We start from the raw sequence: 20409 nt of genomic DNA on the forward strand, positions 1-20409 counted from the left end.
AGTTTGGGACGTGCAACACTGCACAGTAATCAAATGAGTTTAAACTTTAGCTGTACGGGTCTCAACATTGAAGAGTTGACTCCCTTTCAATTCAGCAGTGTGAATTAAAAAAAATTGCCCACAATGAATTGTCTGTCTGTATATCTCTCTCTCTATCTATCGTTCAATTGTTCTATCATACAATCCATCCATCCTGTCTATCTATCTATCTATCCATCTATCCATTCATCCACCCATCCATCCTGTCTGTCTGTTTGTCCGTCCATCCATCCATCCATCCATCCATCCATCCATCCATCCTTCCACCCATCCATCCATCCATCCTGTCTGAATCTCTGTATGTCCATTCTGTCTGTCTATCTATATATTTATATCTATCTCTCTATCCATCATCCATACATCTATCTGTCTATCCATCCATCCATCCATCCATCCATCCATCCATCCATCCATCCATCCATCCATCCATCCATCCATCCATCCATCTATCTATCTCTATTTATCTCTATTTATCTCTATCCATCCATCCATCCATCCATCCTGTCTGTTTGTCCATCCATCCATCCATCCATCCATCCATCCATCCATCCATCCATCCATCCATCCATCCATCCATCCATCCATCCATCCACCATCCACTCATCCTTCCACCCATCCATCCATTCTGTCTGTCTGTCTATCATTCAATTGTTCTTTCGTTCTATCCATCCATCCATCCTGTCTGTTTGTCCATCCATCCTTCCACTCATCCATTCTGTCTATCTATCTATCTATCTATCTATCTATCTATCTATCTATCTATCTATCTATCTATCTATCTATCTATCTATCTATCTATCTGTCTATCTGTCTGTCTGTCTGTCTGTCTGTCTGTCTGTCTGTCTGTCTGTTTGTTCATCCATCCATCCACCCTTCCACTCATCTTTCCACCCATTCTGTCTGTCTATCATTCAATTGTTCTATCATTCTATCCATCCATCCTGTCCATCCATCCATCCATCCATCCTGTCTGTCTGTTTGTCCATCCATCCATCCACCCATCCTGTCTGTCTGTCTATCATTCAATTGTTCAATCATTCTATCCATCTATCCTGTTTATCCATCCATCCTGTCTGTACATCCATCCTGTCTGTCTATCTATATAATCTATCTATCTCTCTATCCATCATCCATCCAGCTATCCATCCATCCATCCATCCATTTATCCATCTCTATGTATCTCTATCCATCCATCCATCCATCCATCCTGTCTGTTGTTCATTTGTTCTATCATTCAATTGTTCTGTCGTTCTGTCCATCCATCCTGTCTGTTTGTCCATCCATCCATCCATCCACCATCCACTCATCCTTCCACCCATCCATTCTGTCTGTCTGTCTATCTATCATTCAATTGTTCTATCATTCTATCCATTCATCCATCCTGTCTGTCTATCTATTTATCTATATCTATCTCTATCTATCTCTCTATCCATCATCCATCTGGCTATCTGTCTGTCCATCCATCCATCTATCTCTGTTTATCTCTCCGTCTATCCGTCTATACATCCATTCAGTTGTTCTATCGTTCAATTGTTCTATCGTTCTATCCATCCATCCTGTCTGTATGTCTGTCTGTCCATCCATCCATCCACCCATCCAAAACCGATGCATCATTGGAGTGGAAATCATCTTATTTTGAAAAGTTTGCAGTATTGATGTGATGTATTGTTGTAGTGTGTCCACAGATGGATTCTACTCTCTTGCTGTGTTTTTAGCCCGTCCCCGCGGTATAAAGCGTGATGAATTAGCTCTGCATCTACCTGAAACCTCTATTTCTGAGCTACAGGGAATACTAGAACTCCTCTGGATGCACGGCGAATTACAGATATGGAAATCCACACGGCTTAGTTTAGGAATGGTAATGTAAATAGACTAAAAGAAAGTAAACACAATGAAATGCAAGTGGGTGTTGTTGTCAGTCTCTGTTATTATTTCTTTATTTAGCCGCTTCCCACGAGACGCCAGACAGACTCGTCAAAGCTTCTGTTTCACATGGCAAAGCCTCTCGACAGAAGAGAGGGAAGCGGCGGAGAGAAAGAGGAAGGAAAGATAGGCACCCAGAGGCTCATCATTAAACCCTCCTCGCCGCGTCAGGCTGCATAAGCACTTCTGCGCTCTTGTTTATCATGCCCATGTCTGCTGTTAACTAGATTCACACACAGTCTCACTTCCATCCCCGAGCCAGAGACTTTCTCACCACACCGATTTATGCAACTTGTAAAAGTGTCAGGCTGAATGCAATTACGCGATATGAATGCGTACAACAAACCCACCCGAGTGTTTGTAGCCCCTGGCGGAGGACGTTCATGCCTGTCGGCTACACGAGAAGAGGGAATTAAACCTGTCGGAAATCACTCCGAGCTTTCTCAAGTGTCTTTTTACCGTGTGGAGATTCATTCATGCCGAATTAGCCGAGATTTAGTCTGTTGCGAGAGACGTAATGCAGCTGATAATGATACTTGAATATGCTACCGTTCAAAAAGTTTGGGGTCGGTTATGAAAAAATACTTTTTGTTTTAGCATGCGTGCATTAAACTGATCAAAAGTGAGAGTAAAGACATTTATACCATTACAAAAGTTGTTGTACTTTATTGACCAGAGTCTTAAAGAAGAAATGACTTACTCAGATATTGTCATTCCTAAGTCATGTGATAATCGAACCTTTCATAAAGGTGATAGTTGCAATCCTGGATGCTGATTGGTCAGTTAGTGTTCCATCCGTGATAAAACACACCGGGATATGAGAGGAAACCGCTTATGTCAGTACACACGTGAACCCAAGATGAAACATGCTGAATGCGCTTTCAAACACACCCAGAAGGACAGTAAGAAATATACTTCATAGATACCGTACAGAGAAACGAGGGAAGGGCAGATAAAAATGGATCTGTGGAGGTCCCGTGGGGCAGCGGGTGACACTCGACTGTGGCCCGTCGTGATTTATGACAGTGTGTGCGTTTCACTCTTTAACTGTGTCTCCTTCCTCCTGCAGCGGTCACCTCTACACATATGGTGTGTTCCTAACCTGCTCGCTAAATCTTACCGCATAGTAACGCGTGGGTTTTTTTTTTACGAATAAGCATTTCTAGGGTGAACATATTACTGAGTAACTTCTACAAGAAGGTCTGTTTTGAGTGTGCGGAGACGACACATGAAAAATCACCTGAGCTTGTGCAAACAAAAGCTGTTTCACACAACACGCCGTGTTAGCTTTACAGTCATTTGTAATACGTTTGTACAATAAAACTTGTGTTTAGCCTGCTGAATGACGGGTTTTTTTTGTGCTGTATAAATTGACTCAATGCAAATATTTTATACAAATTCATTCAGCAAATAAGAATGAAATGAGCTCTTGCCAGTGCTAGTATGAGGTGCTGCCTCTAAAATTAGCAACCAAAACAGCTCCATTTTTCTCTGATTTAGCCTAAAAACAGCCGTATTTTGTCCGATTTGGTCAGAAACAGACTCATTTGGTCCAATTTACCAACAAAAACTGTGAGATTTAGCAAAAAACAGCCTAGCTATGTCACATTTGGTCAGAAATTGCCTAATGTTGTCCAATTTACCAACAAAAACTGTGAGATTTAGCAAAAAAAACCCTAGTTATGTCCAATTTGGTCTGAAATGGTCTAATATGTTTCCCATTTACCAACAAAAACTAATTTTGTCTGATTTAGCCAAAAAACAACATAGATGTTTTGGGTACGGTCAAAAATTGTCAAATTTGGTCAGAAATGGTCTAATATTGTCCCATTTACCAACAAAAACTGTATTATTTAGTCAGATTTAGCCTAAAAACAGCCGAGTTTTGTCTAATATGGTCAGAAACGGGCTAATTTGGTCCAATTTACCATCAAAAACTGATTTTGTCAGATTTTGACAAAAAAAAACACAAAAAAAACAGACGCCCTGGTTGATCTTAGTTCCCTTTTTGTTTTGTGTTTTTACTTTTTGGTTTATTTATCTTTTTTATTTATTTGTTTTTTTTTATTAATGGATGAGTATGATGATAATAATTATTTACAAATGATATTATTATTACTATTATATTATCATTTATTGATTTGTATATATATATATATATATATATATATATATATATATATATATATATATATATATATATATATATATATATATATATATATATATATATATATATATATATATATAGTATTTTTTTTTTTTTAATTTATGTGTCTTTAACCTTTCTGTAAAATGTTAAAATCCTAATAAAAATACTATTTAAAAAAGCAACAAAAAATGTCAAATTTGGTCAGAAATGATCTAATGTTATCCCATTTACCAACAAAAAATGTCTAATTATGTCAGCTTTAGCAAAAAAAAGTAATTTGTTGGTCAGATTTGTTTAGAAACTTTTGTCCAATTTAGTCAGATTTAGCCTAAAAACAGCTAAGTTTTTCCAATTTGGTCAGAAACGGGCTAATTTGGTCCAAATTTACCAACAAAACTGTCTAATTTAGTCATATTTAGCAAAAACGGCCTAGTTATGTGAAATTTGGTCAGATGTAGTCTAATATGTACACTGTAAAAAAAAATGTGGTCTCCAATTGAACATTTTCTAGTGACTGATCACATCTAAATTTTTTAGTTGGCCAAATTGAATTTCTGTGAATTAAATTGCATCGATTCACAGAAATTCAATTTGGCCAACTGAAACATTTAGATGTTATTTAGTCAGATTTAGCAAAACAAAACAAAAACAAAAAAACATAAAACAGCCTAGCTATTTCAAATTTGGTTCTATCTACCTACAAAAATTGTGTAATGTTTTAGCAAAAAAAAACGAATTGGTCAAATTTGGTCAGAAATGGTCTAATGTTGTCCCATTTACCAACAAAAACTGTTTTATTTAATCAGATCTAGCCTAAAAACAGCCAAGTTTTGTCCAATTTGGTCAGAAACGGCAAATTTGGTCAAACTTACCAACAATTTCAACCTAATTTAGTCATATTGAACAAAAACAGCCTTGTCAGAAATGGTCTAATATGTGTCCAAAACTAATTTACCAACAAAAACAAATTTAGTCAGATTTTGCAAATAAAAGAAACAACAACAAAAAACAGCCTAGCTATGTCACATTTGGTCAGAAATTATCTAATGTTGTCCCGTTTTTCAACAAAAAATGTCACATTTTGTCTGATTTACCATAAAAACAGTCGAGTTGTGTCCTATTTGGTCAGAAACAGACACATTTTATCCCATTTACCAACAAAAACTGTCAGATTTAGCAAAAAACAGCCTCGCTATGTCAAATTTGGTCAGAAATGGTCTAATGTTGTCCCATTTATCAACAAAAACTGTCTTATTTATTTAGATTTAGCCTAAAAACAGCCGAGTTTTGTCCAATTTGGTCAGAAACGGGCAAATTTTGTCCAATTTACCAACAAAAACTGTATTATTTAATCATATTTAGCAAAAACTGTCTAGTTATGTGAAATTCGGTCAGAAATGGTCTAATATGTGTCCCATTTACCAACAAAAGCTAATTTAGTCAGATTTTGCTGAAAAACAACAACAAAAAACGGCCTAGCTATGTCAAATTTGGTCAGAAATGATCTAATGTTGTCCCATTTACCAACAAAAAATGTCAAATTTTGTCTGATTTACCATAAATATAGTCAAGTTTGGTCTTATTTGGTCAGAAACGGTCAAATTTTGTTTAATAAAACACAAATTTGATCAGATTTAGTTCCTTCTTGTTTTCGAATATCTCATATTTGCACATTTGATGTTTAATATTGTTTCGATAGATTTCCTGCACTAAATCTGTCAACTCTGCGTAGTTTTCTGCATGTTTGGTGTCACAGTGTCTCTGATTCTCGCTCTGCTCTCGGCAGAATCCCTGGAGCCCACGTACCAGCAGCTGCAGAAGATGAAGCTGGACAAGAGTCCCTTTGTGGTGGTGTCTGTGATTGGCCAAGAGCTTCTGACCGCCTCCCATCACGGCGCCTCGGTGGTGGTCCTGGAGGCGGCGCTGAAGATCGGCACCTGCAGCCTCAAACTGCGCGGCTCCGTCTTCTCGGCCCTCAGCAGCGCTTACTGGTCATTGGGCAACACGGAGAAGAGCACCGCCTACATGCAGCAGGACCTGGAGGTGGCCAAAACTTTAGGTGAGCGACACGAAGATGATTTCCTTTTTATTGACCATATTCCATCCTCTATATGACATGTGCTATACATTTGTATTTCAGTTCTAGTTTCACTCATTTTAGTACTTCAACCTAAACTTATTATTAAAAAATCAAGCAATTGAGATTTGCTTTATAGTATATATCTGTATGTGAGTATAACATATGTATCCAACTTTATATAAAGAGCTGGGCGATAATATAGTTACATTTTATAACAATATAAACAATCAATCAGTTGAGATTTGCTATTATCTCTTTACATGTCAATTTAGCTTTAATATTTCTATTTCGGTTCTAGTTTCAGTAATTTTAGTACTTATATTTCAGTTTGTTTATATTTTAGCCATATTTGATTTGTATATTTCCCACACGGTACGTTTTTAGTTTTGTGTTAAATGAATGCGAATGCTACTACAATGTGTATTTGTTTTAAATTTGAAGGATTAGTTCATTTAAGTTTTTTAAGTTTAATAATAATCTAATATTTATATTGCATTAATATACACTATCGAGCCAGTACGTTTTTATTTTTTTAAAGAAATCATTATTTTTATTCCACAAGGATGCATTAAATTGATCAAAAAGAACTGTAAATTAGGGCTGTCAAAAGATTAATCGCGATTAATCGCATCCAAAATAAAAGTTTGTGTTTACATAATATGTGTGTGTGTACTCTGTTAATTATTATTTATATATAAATACACACACATTCATGTATACATTTAAGAAATATTTGCATGTATATACTGTATATACATTTATATAATCTATAATATATATAAATATAAATGTTTATATATAAAAATAATATTTTTTTCTTAAATATATACATGCTTGTGTGTGTATTTATATATAAATAATAATTAACAGAGTACACACACATATATTATGTAAACACAAACTTTTATTTTGGATGCGATTAATCGCGATTAATCTTTTGACAGCCCTACTGTAAATACATTTATTTATGTATTTTTTTTATTTCAAATCCTGAAAACAATGGTCACAGTTTCCACAAAAATATGAAGCAACTGTTTTCAACATTGATAATAATCATAAATGTTTCTTGAGCATCAAATCATCATATTAGAATGATTTCTGAAGGATCATGTGACACTGAAGACTGCAGTAATGATGCTGGAAATTCACAGGAATAAATCACATTTTTAAATATATTCACATAGAAAACGCTTCTTTTAAATTGTAAAAATATTAAAACAATTTTGACAGTATTTTTGATCTAATAAATGCATTCCTGGTAAGTAGAAGACACTTGTGTCAAAAGACTTCTTCGTAATTGCTCGAGCTCTTTAAAGCAGGAAGGATTCTGATTGGTTGTCAATGTTTTTATCATTCATCAGCTGGAAAAAAAATCGTTCTGAAAGTAATACCAATGATATCGTTTCTCTGTGTCATTAATGTTATTGTCATAGTGTAAACTTGGCCATTCTTTTATATTTAGTATGTTTTTTTAGAACTATATCTGTATAGTTTTCGTCTTTGGTGTGAATGGGCAAACTGTTATTGCTACTGCGCCTTTAAGATCTATCTTTACTTTGATTACAATTTCTCCTGAAAGGAAATAACATCGGTTGGAACAACATGAGTAAATAATGATCTCGGGGTGAACCGTTTCTTTAAAATGTGTTTAATTGGGTTTATTTATCTTGTTCATGTGATGGCGTCCTGTTCTAGAGAAATCGTTGCACTTCTATGATCTGATCGGGTGATGGACGTTCAGGTGACCTTGTGCACGAAAAGCTTTGGAACCTTTTCACAAAGTTAATTATTTTGACCTAACCGAGCTCACGCTGATAAGGTCTCACAGTAATTAGGCTTCATGGGACTTTTTTAATTAAAAGTCTCTGTGCCTTTTCCCCCAGAATGCCAGCCGTTTTTGTGTCGCTAGCACAGGAGCGGTGTAAATATGGTGAAGTATACATCTAACAATGAGATCATAGACATTCTCCTCACAGCTTCTGAATGTCAGAGGTTTTACAGCTCGACTTTAAGGCATGAAAGGCTTTTAGAGTCGACCGTTTCTCACCCTGTCTGTCTCCTCGCTGTCTCACATATCGTGACGCACCTGAACTGTGAATGTTTGTGTTTGAGGTTCAGCTCTCACTTTTAACACATTAGTACACAGCTGACGTCTCGGCTCTCGGTTTTTCTCTCTCTCTTTCTTCCTGCTCTTGTCAGAGCGGCTGATTGCGCTCGAGCACAGGATGAACGTCTGATAAGAACATCTGCAGATGTTGCAGGTGCTGCGACGCTCCACTGCCATGATGTCATCGCTGTGTAATCTTGTACATTCACCTCAAACCACGGATGAGTCCAGTCGAGTTTCAATAGCGCTTTTCATAAATCATCATGTTAATGTTTATAATATCTTAAAGATGTCATGACATGTTTCTTGAGGTTCACTTATAAAGTTAATAAAGCTTTTTGGCCAAAAAAAAAAAAAAAAAAAAAATATATATATATATATATATATATATATATATACACAGATCAGGCATAAAATTATGACCACTGACAGGTGAAGTGAAAACCCCTGATTATCTCTTCATCATGGCACCTGTGAACATTTTGTCCTCAAACTTGATGTGTGTCAGTCTCTATCAAAAGTGCTTCAAGGAAGGAACAGTGGAGAACCGGCCACAGGGTCATGGGCGGCCGAGGCTCATTGATGCCCGTGTGGTCCGATCAAACAGACGAGCTACTGGAGCTCAAATTGCTCAAGAAGTTAATGCTGGTTCTGATAGAAAGGTGTCAGAATACACAGAGCATCTCCGTTTGTTGCGTGGGAACGTGAGCATCAGAACTGGACCACGGAGCAAGGGAAGAAGGTGGCTTGGTCTGATGAATCACGTTTTCTTTTACATCACGTGGATGGCCGGGTGTGTGTGCGTTGCTTACCTGGGGAACACATGGCACCAGGTGCACTATGGGAAGAAGGCGTGGCGGCGGAGGCAGTGATGCTCTGGGCAATGTTCTGCTGGGAAACCTTGGGTCCTCCATCCATGTGGATGTTACTCTGACTCCTCCCACCTACCTAAGCATTGTTGAGACCATGTCCAGCCTTTCACGGAAACGGTATTCCCTGCTGGCTGTGGCTCTTTCAGCAGATAATGCACCGCCACAAAGCACAAATACTTCAGGAATGGTTTGACTTGGCCTCCAAATTCCCCAGATCTCAATCCAATCGAGCATCTGTGGGATGTGCAGAACAAACAAGTCCGATCCATGGAGGCCCCACCTCGCAACTTACAGGACTTAAAGGATCTGCTGCTAAAATCTTGGTGCCAGATTCTACAGCACAGCTTCAGGGGTCTAGTGGAGTCCATGCCTCGACGGGTCAGGGCTGTTTTGGCAGCAAAAGCGGGACCAACACAATATTAGGTCATAATGTTATGCCTGATCGGTGTATATTATGCTCACATCCAGTGTAGGCAAATGTCAGCCATTAAGCGGCTGAACGGCAGTGGGTGGGGCCTATGATGTGATGATGTATAACTATTGGTCGATGTCTTGCTCTGGAGGCGGGGATATGCAAACGTATTTGCCGGTGTGACATCACAGATCCTGCAATATCAAAACGAGCTGTTTTTGGAGCTTGATTAAATAAATGCTTTGTTTATAATGAGGACGTTTTAAGCTCTGAAACTTGTTTTAGGTGAGCAACCTGAAGATTATTCATTTTGATGTTATAAAGACCTCTTATATTTCAAAAGATCAAGGCAAATTTGGTTTCTCATGTCATGACCCCTTTAATATCTTAATGTCTTATAGTCACATTTAGCAGATTACAGCGGGGTGTTAATACACTTTACATTTTGCGACGATATAAACAATCAAGCAGTTAGAATTTATAAAATTTTGTTCGATTTACCAACAAAAACTGTCCAATTTGGTCAGATTTAGCAAAATACGGTCCAATTTAGTCCTATCTGGTCAGAAACGGTCAGATTTTGTCTGCTTTCCCAACAAAAACTGTAATTTTTATTTAGCAAAAAAACGTCCAGTTTTGTCTAGTTCATCAGGAAGGGTCACATTTGTCCGATATACAAAAAAAGGTTTAATTTGATCGGATTTAGTTCCCTTTCTGGTTAAATCTAACAAGACAAAACACCCAAATTAGTTTATATTAAATGGATAGAGATGTGATCTACTTAATATCTCAGTTTGTTTCTCTCAGCCAGCATTGAGAATAAATGGAGAGTAAATAGAGTCTTTTGGTAAAGTATTATTGCTAAGTCCACAATCAAATGTCTCAATTGGACCTCCAACATTTCTCATCAACTTCGGCCATGACCAAATGAGCAGAGCTGAATCTATTTCTGTCTCTCCAAAAGCATTTCATCAGGAGACTAAATTGATACTTAAACAAAAGGCAAAATATTTCTTCTACTCAGAATTTGCTAGTACATTTCACAAAAACTGCAAAGAAACGGCAAGTAACATTGAAATAAGTGTGACATTTACCAGTCGGTAAACCAGCTTGAATCAGCTGATGAAGAGAAACAACCAACTTTAACCAGAAGGTGCTGTTTCCCTGTCATTCCTGAAGCGAACACCTTTTCCTCAGATGCTCTTGTTGTGTCGGTGTGTGTGTATGGAAACCATCTTCTAACCCAGCTCTGCTTTCCCTCAGGTGACCAGACAGGCGAGTGTCGTGCTCACGGAAACCTGGGGTCGGCCTTCTTCTCCAAGGGGAATTATCGCGAGGCCCTGAGCAACCACAGACACCAACTCGTCCTGGCCATGAAACTCAAGGACAGAGAGGTAACCGTGTGTGTGTGTGTGTGTGTGTGTGTGTGTGTGTGTGGCCGTATCTTCACCTCAAAAAGAAATAAAGTGCGCGGGATTGCTTTATCAGAGGCCCAGGACTCGTGTTGCAGCGTGACGAATGTTTTTGTCAGAGCCGCGGGGCAGACTCACCACTCTCTGTCACGTTTGTGGATGCTCGGCGTCTCGCTTCTGTCTCCTTTCAGCTCGCCGTCTATATGTTCTGATGCACCGCTGAGAAAACACCCTGAAATGTCCTACTTAAGAAGTTAACCTCATGAAAACATGACCGGGTCATACTTCTTAAATCAAAAGATTGCATAATAATAATTCAATTACATATAAATTATATGTTGCAAATAAAAGTAACATTTATTTATTTTACATTTTACATTTATTTAATTCGTTTTTGTCATTTCCTTTATTTTATTATATTATTTTGTAATAAAATTAAATAATAATTAATAAAACTAATTATAAATAATGTGAAGAATAATATAATAAAATAGAATTTTGGTATAGTATTAACATAGTAATTTTTTTATTTTTTATTATTATTTGTTTTCACTTTGACAGTTAATTGAATTGTTTACATTTGTTTTATTTACAGTTGTTGTTGTTTTGTAATTTCCATTATATTAATTTGTAACAAAATTTGTAATACAATGCAATAATAATTAATAACACATAAATTAGAAATAATGTGAAGAATAATATAGTAAAATAAATGTTTTGCATAGTATTAACATAAATAGTACATAGTACAATTTTGTTTAATTTTTAATATATATTTTTTTGCAATATTAAAAAAAATATATATATGTTTTTTGTAATTTCCATTAATCTGATTGATGATTCTTATTTTATTTTGTAAAACAATTTGCAATAAAATTCAGTAATAATTAATAAAAATTGTATTATAAATAATAAAATGAAGGATAATATAGTAACATATTATTTTACTATATTATTAATAAAGTATATTCAGTTAATTAAATTTTTTATTTATTTATTTACAGTTTTTGTGTCATTTCCATTATTCTCATTGATGATTCCGATTATATTATTTTTTTATAAAATTCAATAATGATTCATAAAAGATAAATTATAAATAATAATTATAATATGAAGAATAAAACAGTAAAATATATTATAATTATATTTGCCCACATTACATTAAAAAGAATGATATATTTTAACTGCGTTAATGAGAATTTGTGGCTTAATTGTAATATTAAATCATACAATTAAATAATGTAATTTTCTGTAATGAGAAAGATATTTTTTCGTAGTACAGTAATGCATTTGGAATAAAAATGTGCTTGATTGTCATGGTTAAAATATTTGAATGGTCCAAAAAATAGACCATGCTATACATCATTTCTTGTGTTTATCTTGAGGTGAAATATGACCCAGTGATGTTCTTGACAGTCTTCGGGAGATTCACACACTTGTGTAATCCTCACACACACTGGCTGTATTTAACGTCTCGCGCTCTTATCAGCTAATGCCTCATCCGCTGGCTTCTCATCATCATCTGATTCATATCCCTTTATGAAATAGAGTGGATGAGGGAAATCATACATTCTTCTTTTGTGTGTCCAGATTGTGTCCGTGTGTTTGCTCTGCGCTTCTCCATGTGTGTGTGTGTGTGTGTGTGCACAGAAATAGAAACACTGCGTCCTCCTCACATCTGTGCTCATTACTCACTGCAGCCGTGGACCTGACCGCATTCCTGCATCCATTAAAAACACGTTCAGCAGCGTAACGTGACGCGTTTCTGAGGGAAACTGACTGTTCAGTGGGAAATCATGTAAGGCAGGACTGGGTTTTATCCATCAGAGTTTGATTGGATTTTGAAAAGCAGGTTGTGATATTATTGGTTAATATTATTTTGTCCGCCCACATGACCGTGGCTATATTAATATATCAGTGATGGAGTACTCGAGTCCTGGACTCGTGACTCGACTTGGACTCGCGGACTGATGACTCCTACTTGGACTCGAGTCTCGAGGATATATAAAATCGCACTTGAGCGTTCATCAAATTAATTACGTTGTTTCTGACTAAATAGGTTATCAAAATTTGATATAAGATGTTACACTTTTCCTGTTTCGGGCTCCCAAGACCGGCCATGATCTATTTTTTCCCTCACAGACACTGCTACCGCTCTCCTTGCTTGACAACACACTCACTGACTGACGTCACTCACTTTACGCCGCATTCTTGTGCATCCGCGGGCTAAATGTTGACATTTGTCGTGAAGTTCGCCTACACGGATTTTGCATCTAATGCTGAAAAGAGCAGCGCTAAATGTTGTGTGTGTAATCGCACAATTGAGGAAAAGACTTGATGCACCCAGAAAAGTAAGTAAAATGCTTTCCATTGGCTAACATTAGCTTTAAAAATAACTATTATTGACTAATGCATATATGATAATAAACAGAGGAAGCTAGGGTTGGGCGATGTCTGCCTATTTGGCATCAGACGTCAGCGATGTCTACGTACAGTGAAGCGAATGTACAGTGATGTGACATAACTGCCTGATTCAAACTGTGCTTTCTGCAATGGCTGGCGCTGAATCCCGCTTATGTTTATTTTAGATTTCAGATATTTAAATACATTTAATTTATAGCAAAACAATACATTTATACTTTGTAAAATACACAATGGTGTCTATGGAAGCAGCAATAAACAATCTTTTCAAATATATTTGCTGGCATGGCATACACTACAGGCCAAAAGTTGGACACATTACTATTTGTAATGTTTTTGAAAGAAATTTCTTCTGCTCATCAAGCCTGCATTTATTTGATCAAAAATACAGGGGAAAAAAATGTAATATTGTGATATATTATTACAATTTAAAATATTTGGTTTTCAATTTATTATACTTTAAATTATCATTTATTCCTGTGATCAAAGCTGAATTTTCAGGATCATTACTCCAGTCTTCAGTGTCACATGATCCTTCAGAAATCATGCTAATATTCTGATTTATTATGAGTGTTGGAAACAGTTCTGCTGCCTAATATATTTGATGAATAAAAGGTTCAAAAGAACCGCATTTATTCAAAATAAAAACATATTTTCAAATAATATAAATCTCCTTTACTATCACTTTTTATCAATTTTACACATCCTTGCTGAATAAAATTATTGATTTATTTCAAAAAAAGAAGGAAAAAAAATGACACCCCAAATTACTGACCAGTAGTGTATATTGTTGTTACAAAAGATTTCTATTTTTAAAACATTTGCTTCTTTTTTTTCTTTTTTTACTTTTTATTTATCAAAGTATCCTAAAAAAGTATCACAGGTTATGAAAAAATATTAAGCAGCAGAACTGTTTCCAACACTCATAAAAAATCTGAATATTAATGATTTCTGAAGGATCATGTGACACTGAAGACTGGAGTAATGATCCTGAAAATTCAGCTTTGATCACAGAAATAAATGATAATTTAAAGTATAATAAATTGAAAACCAAATATTTAAAATTGCAATAATATATCACAATATTAAATTTTTTTTCTGTATTCTCAAACACGGGACTCGAGCCTTGACTCGGACTCGAACTCAGGTAATGGTGACTCGACTTGGACTCGACTCGGACTCTTCTTTGGTGACTTGGACTCGGACTCGGAACACTGGGACTCGAGACTCGACTCGGACTCGACAGTTGGTGACTCGACTACAACACTGTAATATATATATTTAATTTGTCAATTAAGTAAATTTTCCCTAACACAACGAATCTGGATGGGCTTTTTTTGTTTGTTTGTTTGCTTTTGTTTTGTTTTTTGTAATGTCCATTATATACTTTAGTAAATAAAATGTTTAATAAAATTCAGTAATGAATAATAAAAAAAAGGTCTAAATCAAATAATAAGATGGATAATATAATCAAATATTCTTTCACACTACAGTAAAAATAGTTATATATATTTTTAATTATGGTAACGAGAATTTGGAGGAAATTGTGCATAATTGTATGTTTAATAATACAAATAAACAATGTAATTTTCTCTTATATCAGTAATGAGAAAGATATTTTTTGTAATACAGTAATGCAAATTGGGAAAAATTATTAATGGTCCAAATTTTTTTTAGTTTTTTTTTTTGTCATTTTCTGTAAAGGATTAGTTCACTTTTAAATAAACTTTTGCTGATATTTTACTCACCCCCATGTCATCCAAGATGTCTTTCTTTCTGCAGTTTAAAAGAAATTAAGGTTTTTGATGAAAAATTCCAGGATTTTTCTCCATATAATGGTCTTCAATGGGCCCCAAACGCCACAACTTACGCTAAGTGAGGTCAAAATACGAGCGTGGTCATAGATGTATACGTAGATGCCTCATTAGCACCTGCACGGATCCGTCGAATGAGCATCTACGATCGATATATCTATGACCACGCTCGTATTTTGACCTCACTTAGCGGAAGTTATGGCGGAGCTCAGAGAAGATCACGTTCGTCTGATAAGAGGTAAAATAAATACTGCTCGGTTTCTCGCAGAAACGGATCGTTTCGCTAGATAAGACCCTTATTTATCATCTGATATCGTTTGGTATCGTTTAAAGCCCTTTGAAGCTGCACTGAAACTGTCATTTGGACCTTGAACCGTTTGGAGCCCATTGAAGACCATTATATGGAGAAAAATCCTTAATTTTTCCTTAATTTCTTTTCGACTGCAGAAAGAAAGACATGGACATCTTGGATGACATGGGGGTGAGTAAAATATCAGCAAAAGTTTATTTAAAAGTGAACTAATCCTTTATGCTATATATCATTTCTTTCTTGACAGACTTCTGTTCCCCCAACACAATGAATCTGGAAATTACAAAAAAAAAACATTATTCTCAATGATGATTTCATATTGACAACAATACTCTATACAAGTATGTGAATGCAAATTCTTCTCTCTCCACCTTTATTGACCAGTGGCGTTATATTAGTTTTCATGACTTTTCTAGTTATTTTTCTAGTAGGGAAATTTATATCGACTAAAGTGATTTCAATGGCATTTCCGTGACCTTTTACGATTTGATTAACTTCCGTGACTTTTCCAGGAAAGGATATCACACTTACCCTGATATTTCCAGGTTTTTTTCCAGGACGCATGCTGATTTAAGTCATGGTTGCGTTTTGAAATTCACCTGCGATTTGTAATGCAGCGCAAATACTGTTGCATCCTCATGACGGCGCAAATGTGCACTATAGCGTGTATTATCATAAACGATCATCTTCTACATGAATTTCTTTTCTCTTTCAGCTCTACGGTTTAAAGGGAATCTTACTGAGCAGGTTATTAAACTTTTGACACATTTATATCAAGCTTGATGTGATTAACTCCCACAGAATACTGATGTTTGAACACAAAAAGTACTTCATGCTCTCGATGTTTGTGTACTTTAGGATGTTTCTGGCTTAAATTCTACTTGACTAGATGTTAAGCAAGTTCCATTTTCATCAAATGGACATATGGTTGCACGCTTGAGCAGCAGATCTGCAGGAAGCGTGTGTTGTTTCTCTCTGTATGGACAGGTACGGCAGATGTGTGGTGCATTTGAGCAGGCATGCATGTAAGAAATGAGTTGTGATGGATCATCTGGTTTAAGTGAGTCTGTGGTGATGGATTTGGTGTAAGATGTGCTGGCATCCCTTCTTAAATATGTTGTCTAATGGTCTCATCTGTACTGCAGTAAACACTCATGACCATCACACTAATTACACAAGATCCCACCTAATGACCACACACACACACACACACACGCAAACCCACCGTAATCTTCTCAAGGCGTTGTACAGCACAGCTCCGGATCACTCTGTCCTGTATAACAAATCACAACTCTTTATTTAAGCTCAATATGATGTTTGGATGTGCTTTTGTTAAAGGAATAGTATTATAGTGGATGGTGACCATGACAAAAAGCTTCATAAAAACCATGATCCATATGGCTTAGATTGACTTCCTTCTTACAGTATACTATATTCTGAGTCTTACGATAGATTTGTGTTAGTAACGGACCCACATTTAAGCCGTTATCTTTCTCTTCTATGGTTTAGTTTGTGCTTCTATTAAAGGATTAGTTCACCCCAAAATGAAAATTTCCTGATAATTTACTCACCCCCATCTCATCCAAGATGTTCAAGTCTTTCTTTCTTCAGTCGAAAAGAAATGAAGTTTTCGGAAGAAAACATTCCAGTATTTTTCCTCATATAATAGTTTTCAATTGCAAACAAAATGCTGAAGGTCCAAATCAATGCAGTTTCAAAGCGCTTCGATGGACTTCAGAGGCTCTGCACGATCCCAGATGAGGAATTATCTGGAATTTTATCTAGCGAAACGATCAGTCATTTCCCCCCCAAAAATACAAATGAATACACACAATTAGGAACACCTGTTCAATTTCTCATTAATGCAATTATCTAATCAACCAATCACATGGCAGTTGCTTCAATGCATTTAGGGGTGTGGTCCTGGTCAAGACAATCTCCTGAACTCCAAACTGAATGTCAGAATGGGAAAGAAAGGTGATTTAAGCAATTTTGAGCGTGGCATGGTTGTTGGTGCCAGACGGGCCGGTCTGAGTATATCACAATCTGCTCAGTTACTGGGATTTTCACGCACAACCATTTCTAGGGTTTACAAAGAATGGTGTGAAAAGGGAAAAACATCCAGTATGCGGCAGTCCTGTGGGCGAAAATGCCTTGTTGATGCTAGAGGTCAGAGGAGAATGGGCCGACTGATTCAAGCTGATAGAAGAGCAACTTTGACTGAAATAACCACTCGTTACAACCGAGGGATGCAGCAAAGCATTTGTGAAGCCACAACACGCACAACCTTGAGGCGGATGGGCTACAACAGCAGAAGACCCCACCGGGTACCACTCATCTCCACTACAAATAGGAAAAAGAGGCAACAATTTGCACGAGCTCACCAAAATTGGACAGTTGAAGACTGGAAAAATGTTGCCTGGTCTGATGAGTCTCGATTTCTGTTGAGACATTCAGATGGTAGAGTCAGAATTTGGCGTAAACAGAATGAGAACATGGATCCATCATGCCTTGTTACCACTGTGCAGGCTGGTGGTGGTGGTGTAATGGTGTGGGGGATGTTTTCTTGGCACACTTTAGGCCCCTTAGTGCCAATTGGCCATCGTTTAAATGCCACGGCCTACCTGAGCATTGTTTCTGACCATGTCCATCCCTTTATGACCACCATGTATCCATCCTCTGATGGCTACTTCCAGCAGGATAATGCACCATGTCACCAGTTTTGAAGGCGAAAGGGGGTCAAACACAGTATTAGTATGGTGTTCCTAATAATCCTTTAGGTGAGTTTACTTTTTAACCTAAAATGATGAACCTAAATTGTTCATCATACAAAGAGCTTGTGTGAAGACTAATACAAAAAAAAAAAAAGTAAAACAGCGATATCGGACGATTTTGAAGTTGAAAATTGAGTGTTTTTGCTAAAGGGCGTTTGTATTAGTCTTCACACGAGCGCTTTGTAAACACGGGGGCGGTACTTCTGCCTACGTCTGGCGTGACCTTTCCTACGTGATTACGTCATCCTTAGCACCTAAGCTGAGCTGCGCAAGAAGAACAATTTAGGTTAAAAAGTATATTCATTTAAAAAAATTTTGGAAAATGACTGATCGTTTCGCTAGATAAGACCCTATTCCTCATCTGGGATCGTGCAGAGCCTCTGAAGCCCATCGAAGCGCTTTGAAACTGCATTGAATTGAACCTTCAGCATTTTGGTTGCAATAGAAAACCCTTATATGAGAAAAAATCCTGGAATGTTTTCTTCCGAAAACCTCATTCTTTTCGACTGAAGAAAGAAAGACTTGAACATCTTGGATGAGATGGGGGTGAGTAAATTATCAGGAAATTTTCATTTTGGGGTGAACTAACCCTTTAAAGGGTTTAAACCCTTTAAAGGGTTAGTTCACCCAAAAATGAAAATTCTGTCATTAATTACTCACCCTCATGTCGTTCGACACCCGTAAGACCTCCGTTCATCTTCGGAACACAAATGAAGATATTTTAGTTGAAAGCTGATGGCTGAGAAAGGCTTCAGATAGGCCTCCATTGGCATTCAGTACATTCACACTCACAAGACCCATAAAAGGCACTTAGAAAGGCGTTACAAAGTCCATCTCACCACAGTGGCTCTACAATAATTTTACGATGCGACGACAATAGTTTTTGTGCGAAAAAAAAAATCTAAATAACACCTTTATCCAACTTGTTATTGTCTTCCTTGTGTGCCTCCACGACGCATGCGCGAGAATATGACGTAGCGCCGGCATTTGGGAATCCATGAAATGCACACTTTATCCCCATTTTGAGAACTACTCTGAGACCTAAAGCATGATCAATGTAGAATTCAACAGCTTAGACACGCGCGTCTTCCTCTGCTTGTGAACAAATCCCTTCTGGGTCATGTGTCCGAACACCGGATCTGCTTCATATTCTCACGCATGCGTCGTGGAGGCACACACGGAAGACAAGAACAAGCTGGATAAAGGTGTTATTTTGATTTTTTTTTTGCGCACAAAAACTATTGTCGTCGCATCGTAAAATTATTGTAGAGCCACTGTGGTGAGATGGACTTGTAACGACGTTTTAAGTGCCGTTTATGGGTCTTGTGAGTGTGAATGTACTGAATGCCAATGGAGGCCTATCTGAAGCCTTTCTCAACCATCAGCTTTACACTAAAATATCTTCATTTGTGTTCTGAAGATGAACGGAGGTCTTACGGGTGTTGAACGACATGAGGGTGAGTAATTAATGACAGAATTTTCATTTTTGGGTGAACTAACCCTTTAATGCGCCTGGCGCATTTATACACTTGTATATCATTTTAATTCTTGTTTCTTACATTAAGGGCCCTATTTTAACAATCTGAGCACATGGCGCAGGTTCACTTTGGGCGCATTCACCGAATTCACTTTTGGTAGTTTAACGACAGGAAAAAAAGTCTGCGTGCCAGGCGCATGATCCAGAAGTGTTGTACCTAGTTGTGTTTTGGGCGTAACGCACAATAAACCAATCAGAGTCTCATCTCCCATTCCCTTTAAAAGCCAGTTGTGCTCAAACCATTGCGGATTGATAATTACATGGCGGAATTTGCGAGTGGAAAGACTGAACGCTTCTCCAGAGAGGCATCCTTTTATTTTTAATATTTTAAAAGGTGTGTGTGCTGCTGCGCGTCCCTGTGTGTGTAATAAGCAGAGTATTCACCGCCTATAGGCTCATATTACTAACACGCTCTTTAAATAACACAAAAATAAAGCACTATTGACTTTAGAGCAGGTTTGTGTTGGTCAATGGCGCAGTCGTTTTCAGTTCCTCAAAATAGCAACACTCCAACAATGCTCCTGAACACACCTGGTTTTCAGACCAGACGCCCATG

At 36.9% G+C, this 20409-nt stretch overlaps 1 protein-coding gene across 3 annotated transcripts in view; it reads left to right on the forward strand.

Moving 5' to 3' along the window:
• The window catches only part of ttc28 (tetratricopeptide repeat domain 28), a 442541-nt gene that overhangs the window by 285137 nt on the left and 136995 nt on the right, over nucleotides 1-20409 (forward strand). For all 3 annotated transcript variants that reach the window (XM_079805114.1, XM_079805115.1, XM_079805116.1), the window contains 2 exons: nucleotides 5901-6173; nucleotides 10849-10979. In XM_079805114.1, coding sequence (XP_079661240.1) covers nucleotides 5901-6173; nucleotides 10849-10979 — 404 coding nt within the window. The remainder of the gene's footprint in view (nucleotides 1-5900; nucleotides 6174-10848; nucleotides 10980-20409) is intronic.

The sequence above is a fragment of the Gobio gobio genome, assembly GCF_949357685.1.
Source record: "Gobio gobio genome assembly, chromosome: 22".
NCBI classification, from domain to species: Eukaryota; Metazoa; Chordata; class Actinopteri; order Cypriniformes; family Gobionidae; genus Gobio; species Gobio gobio.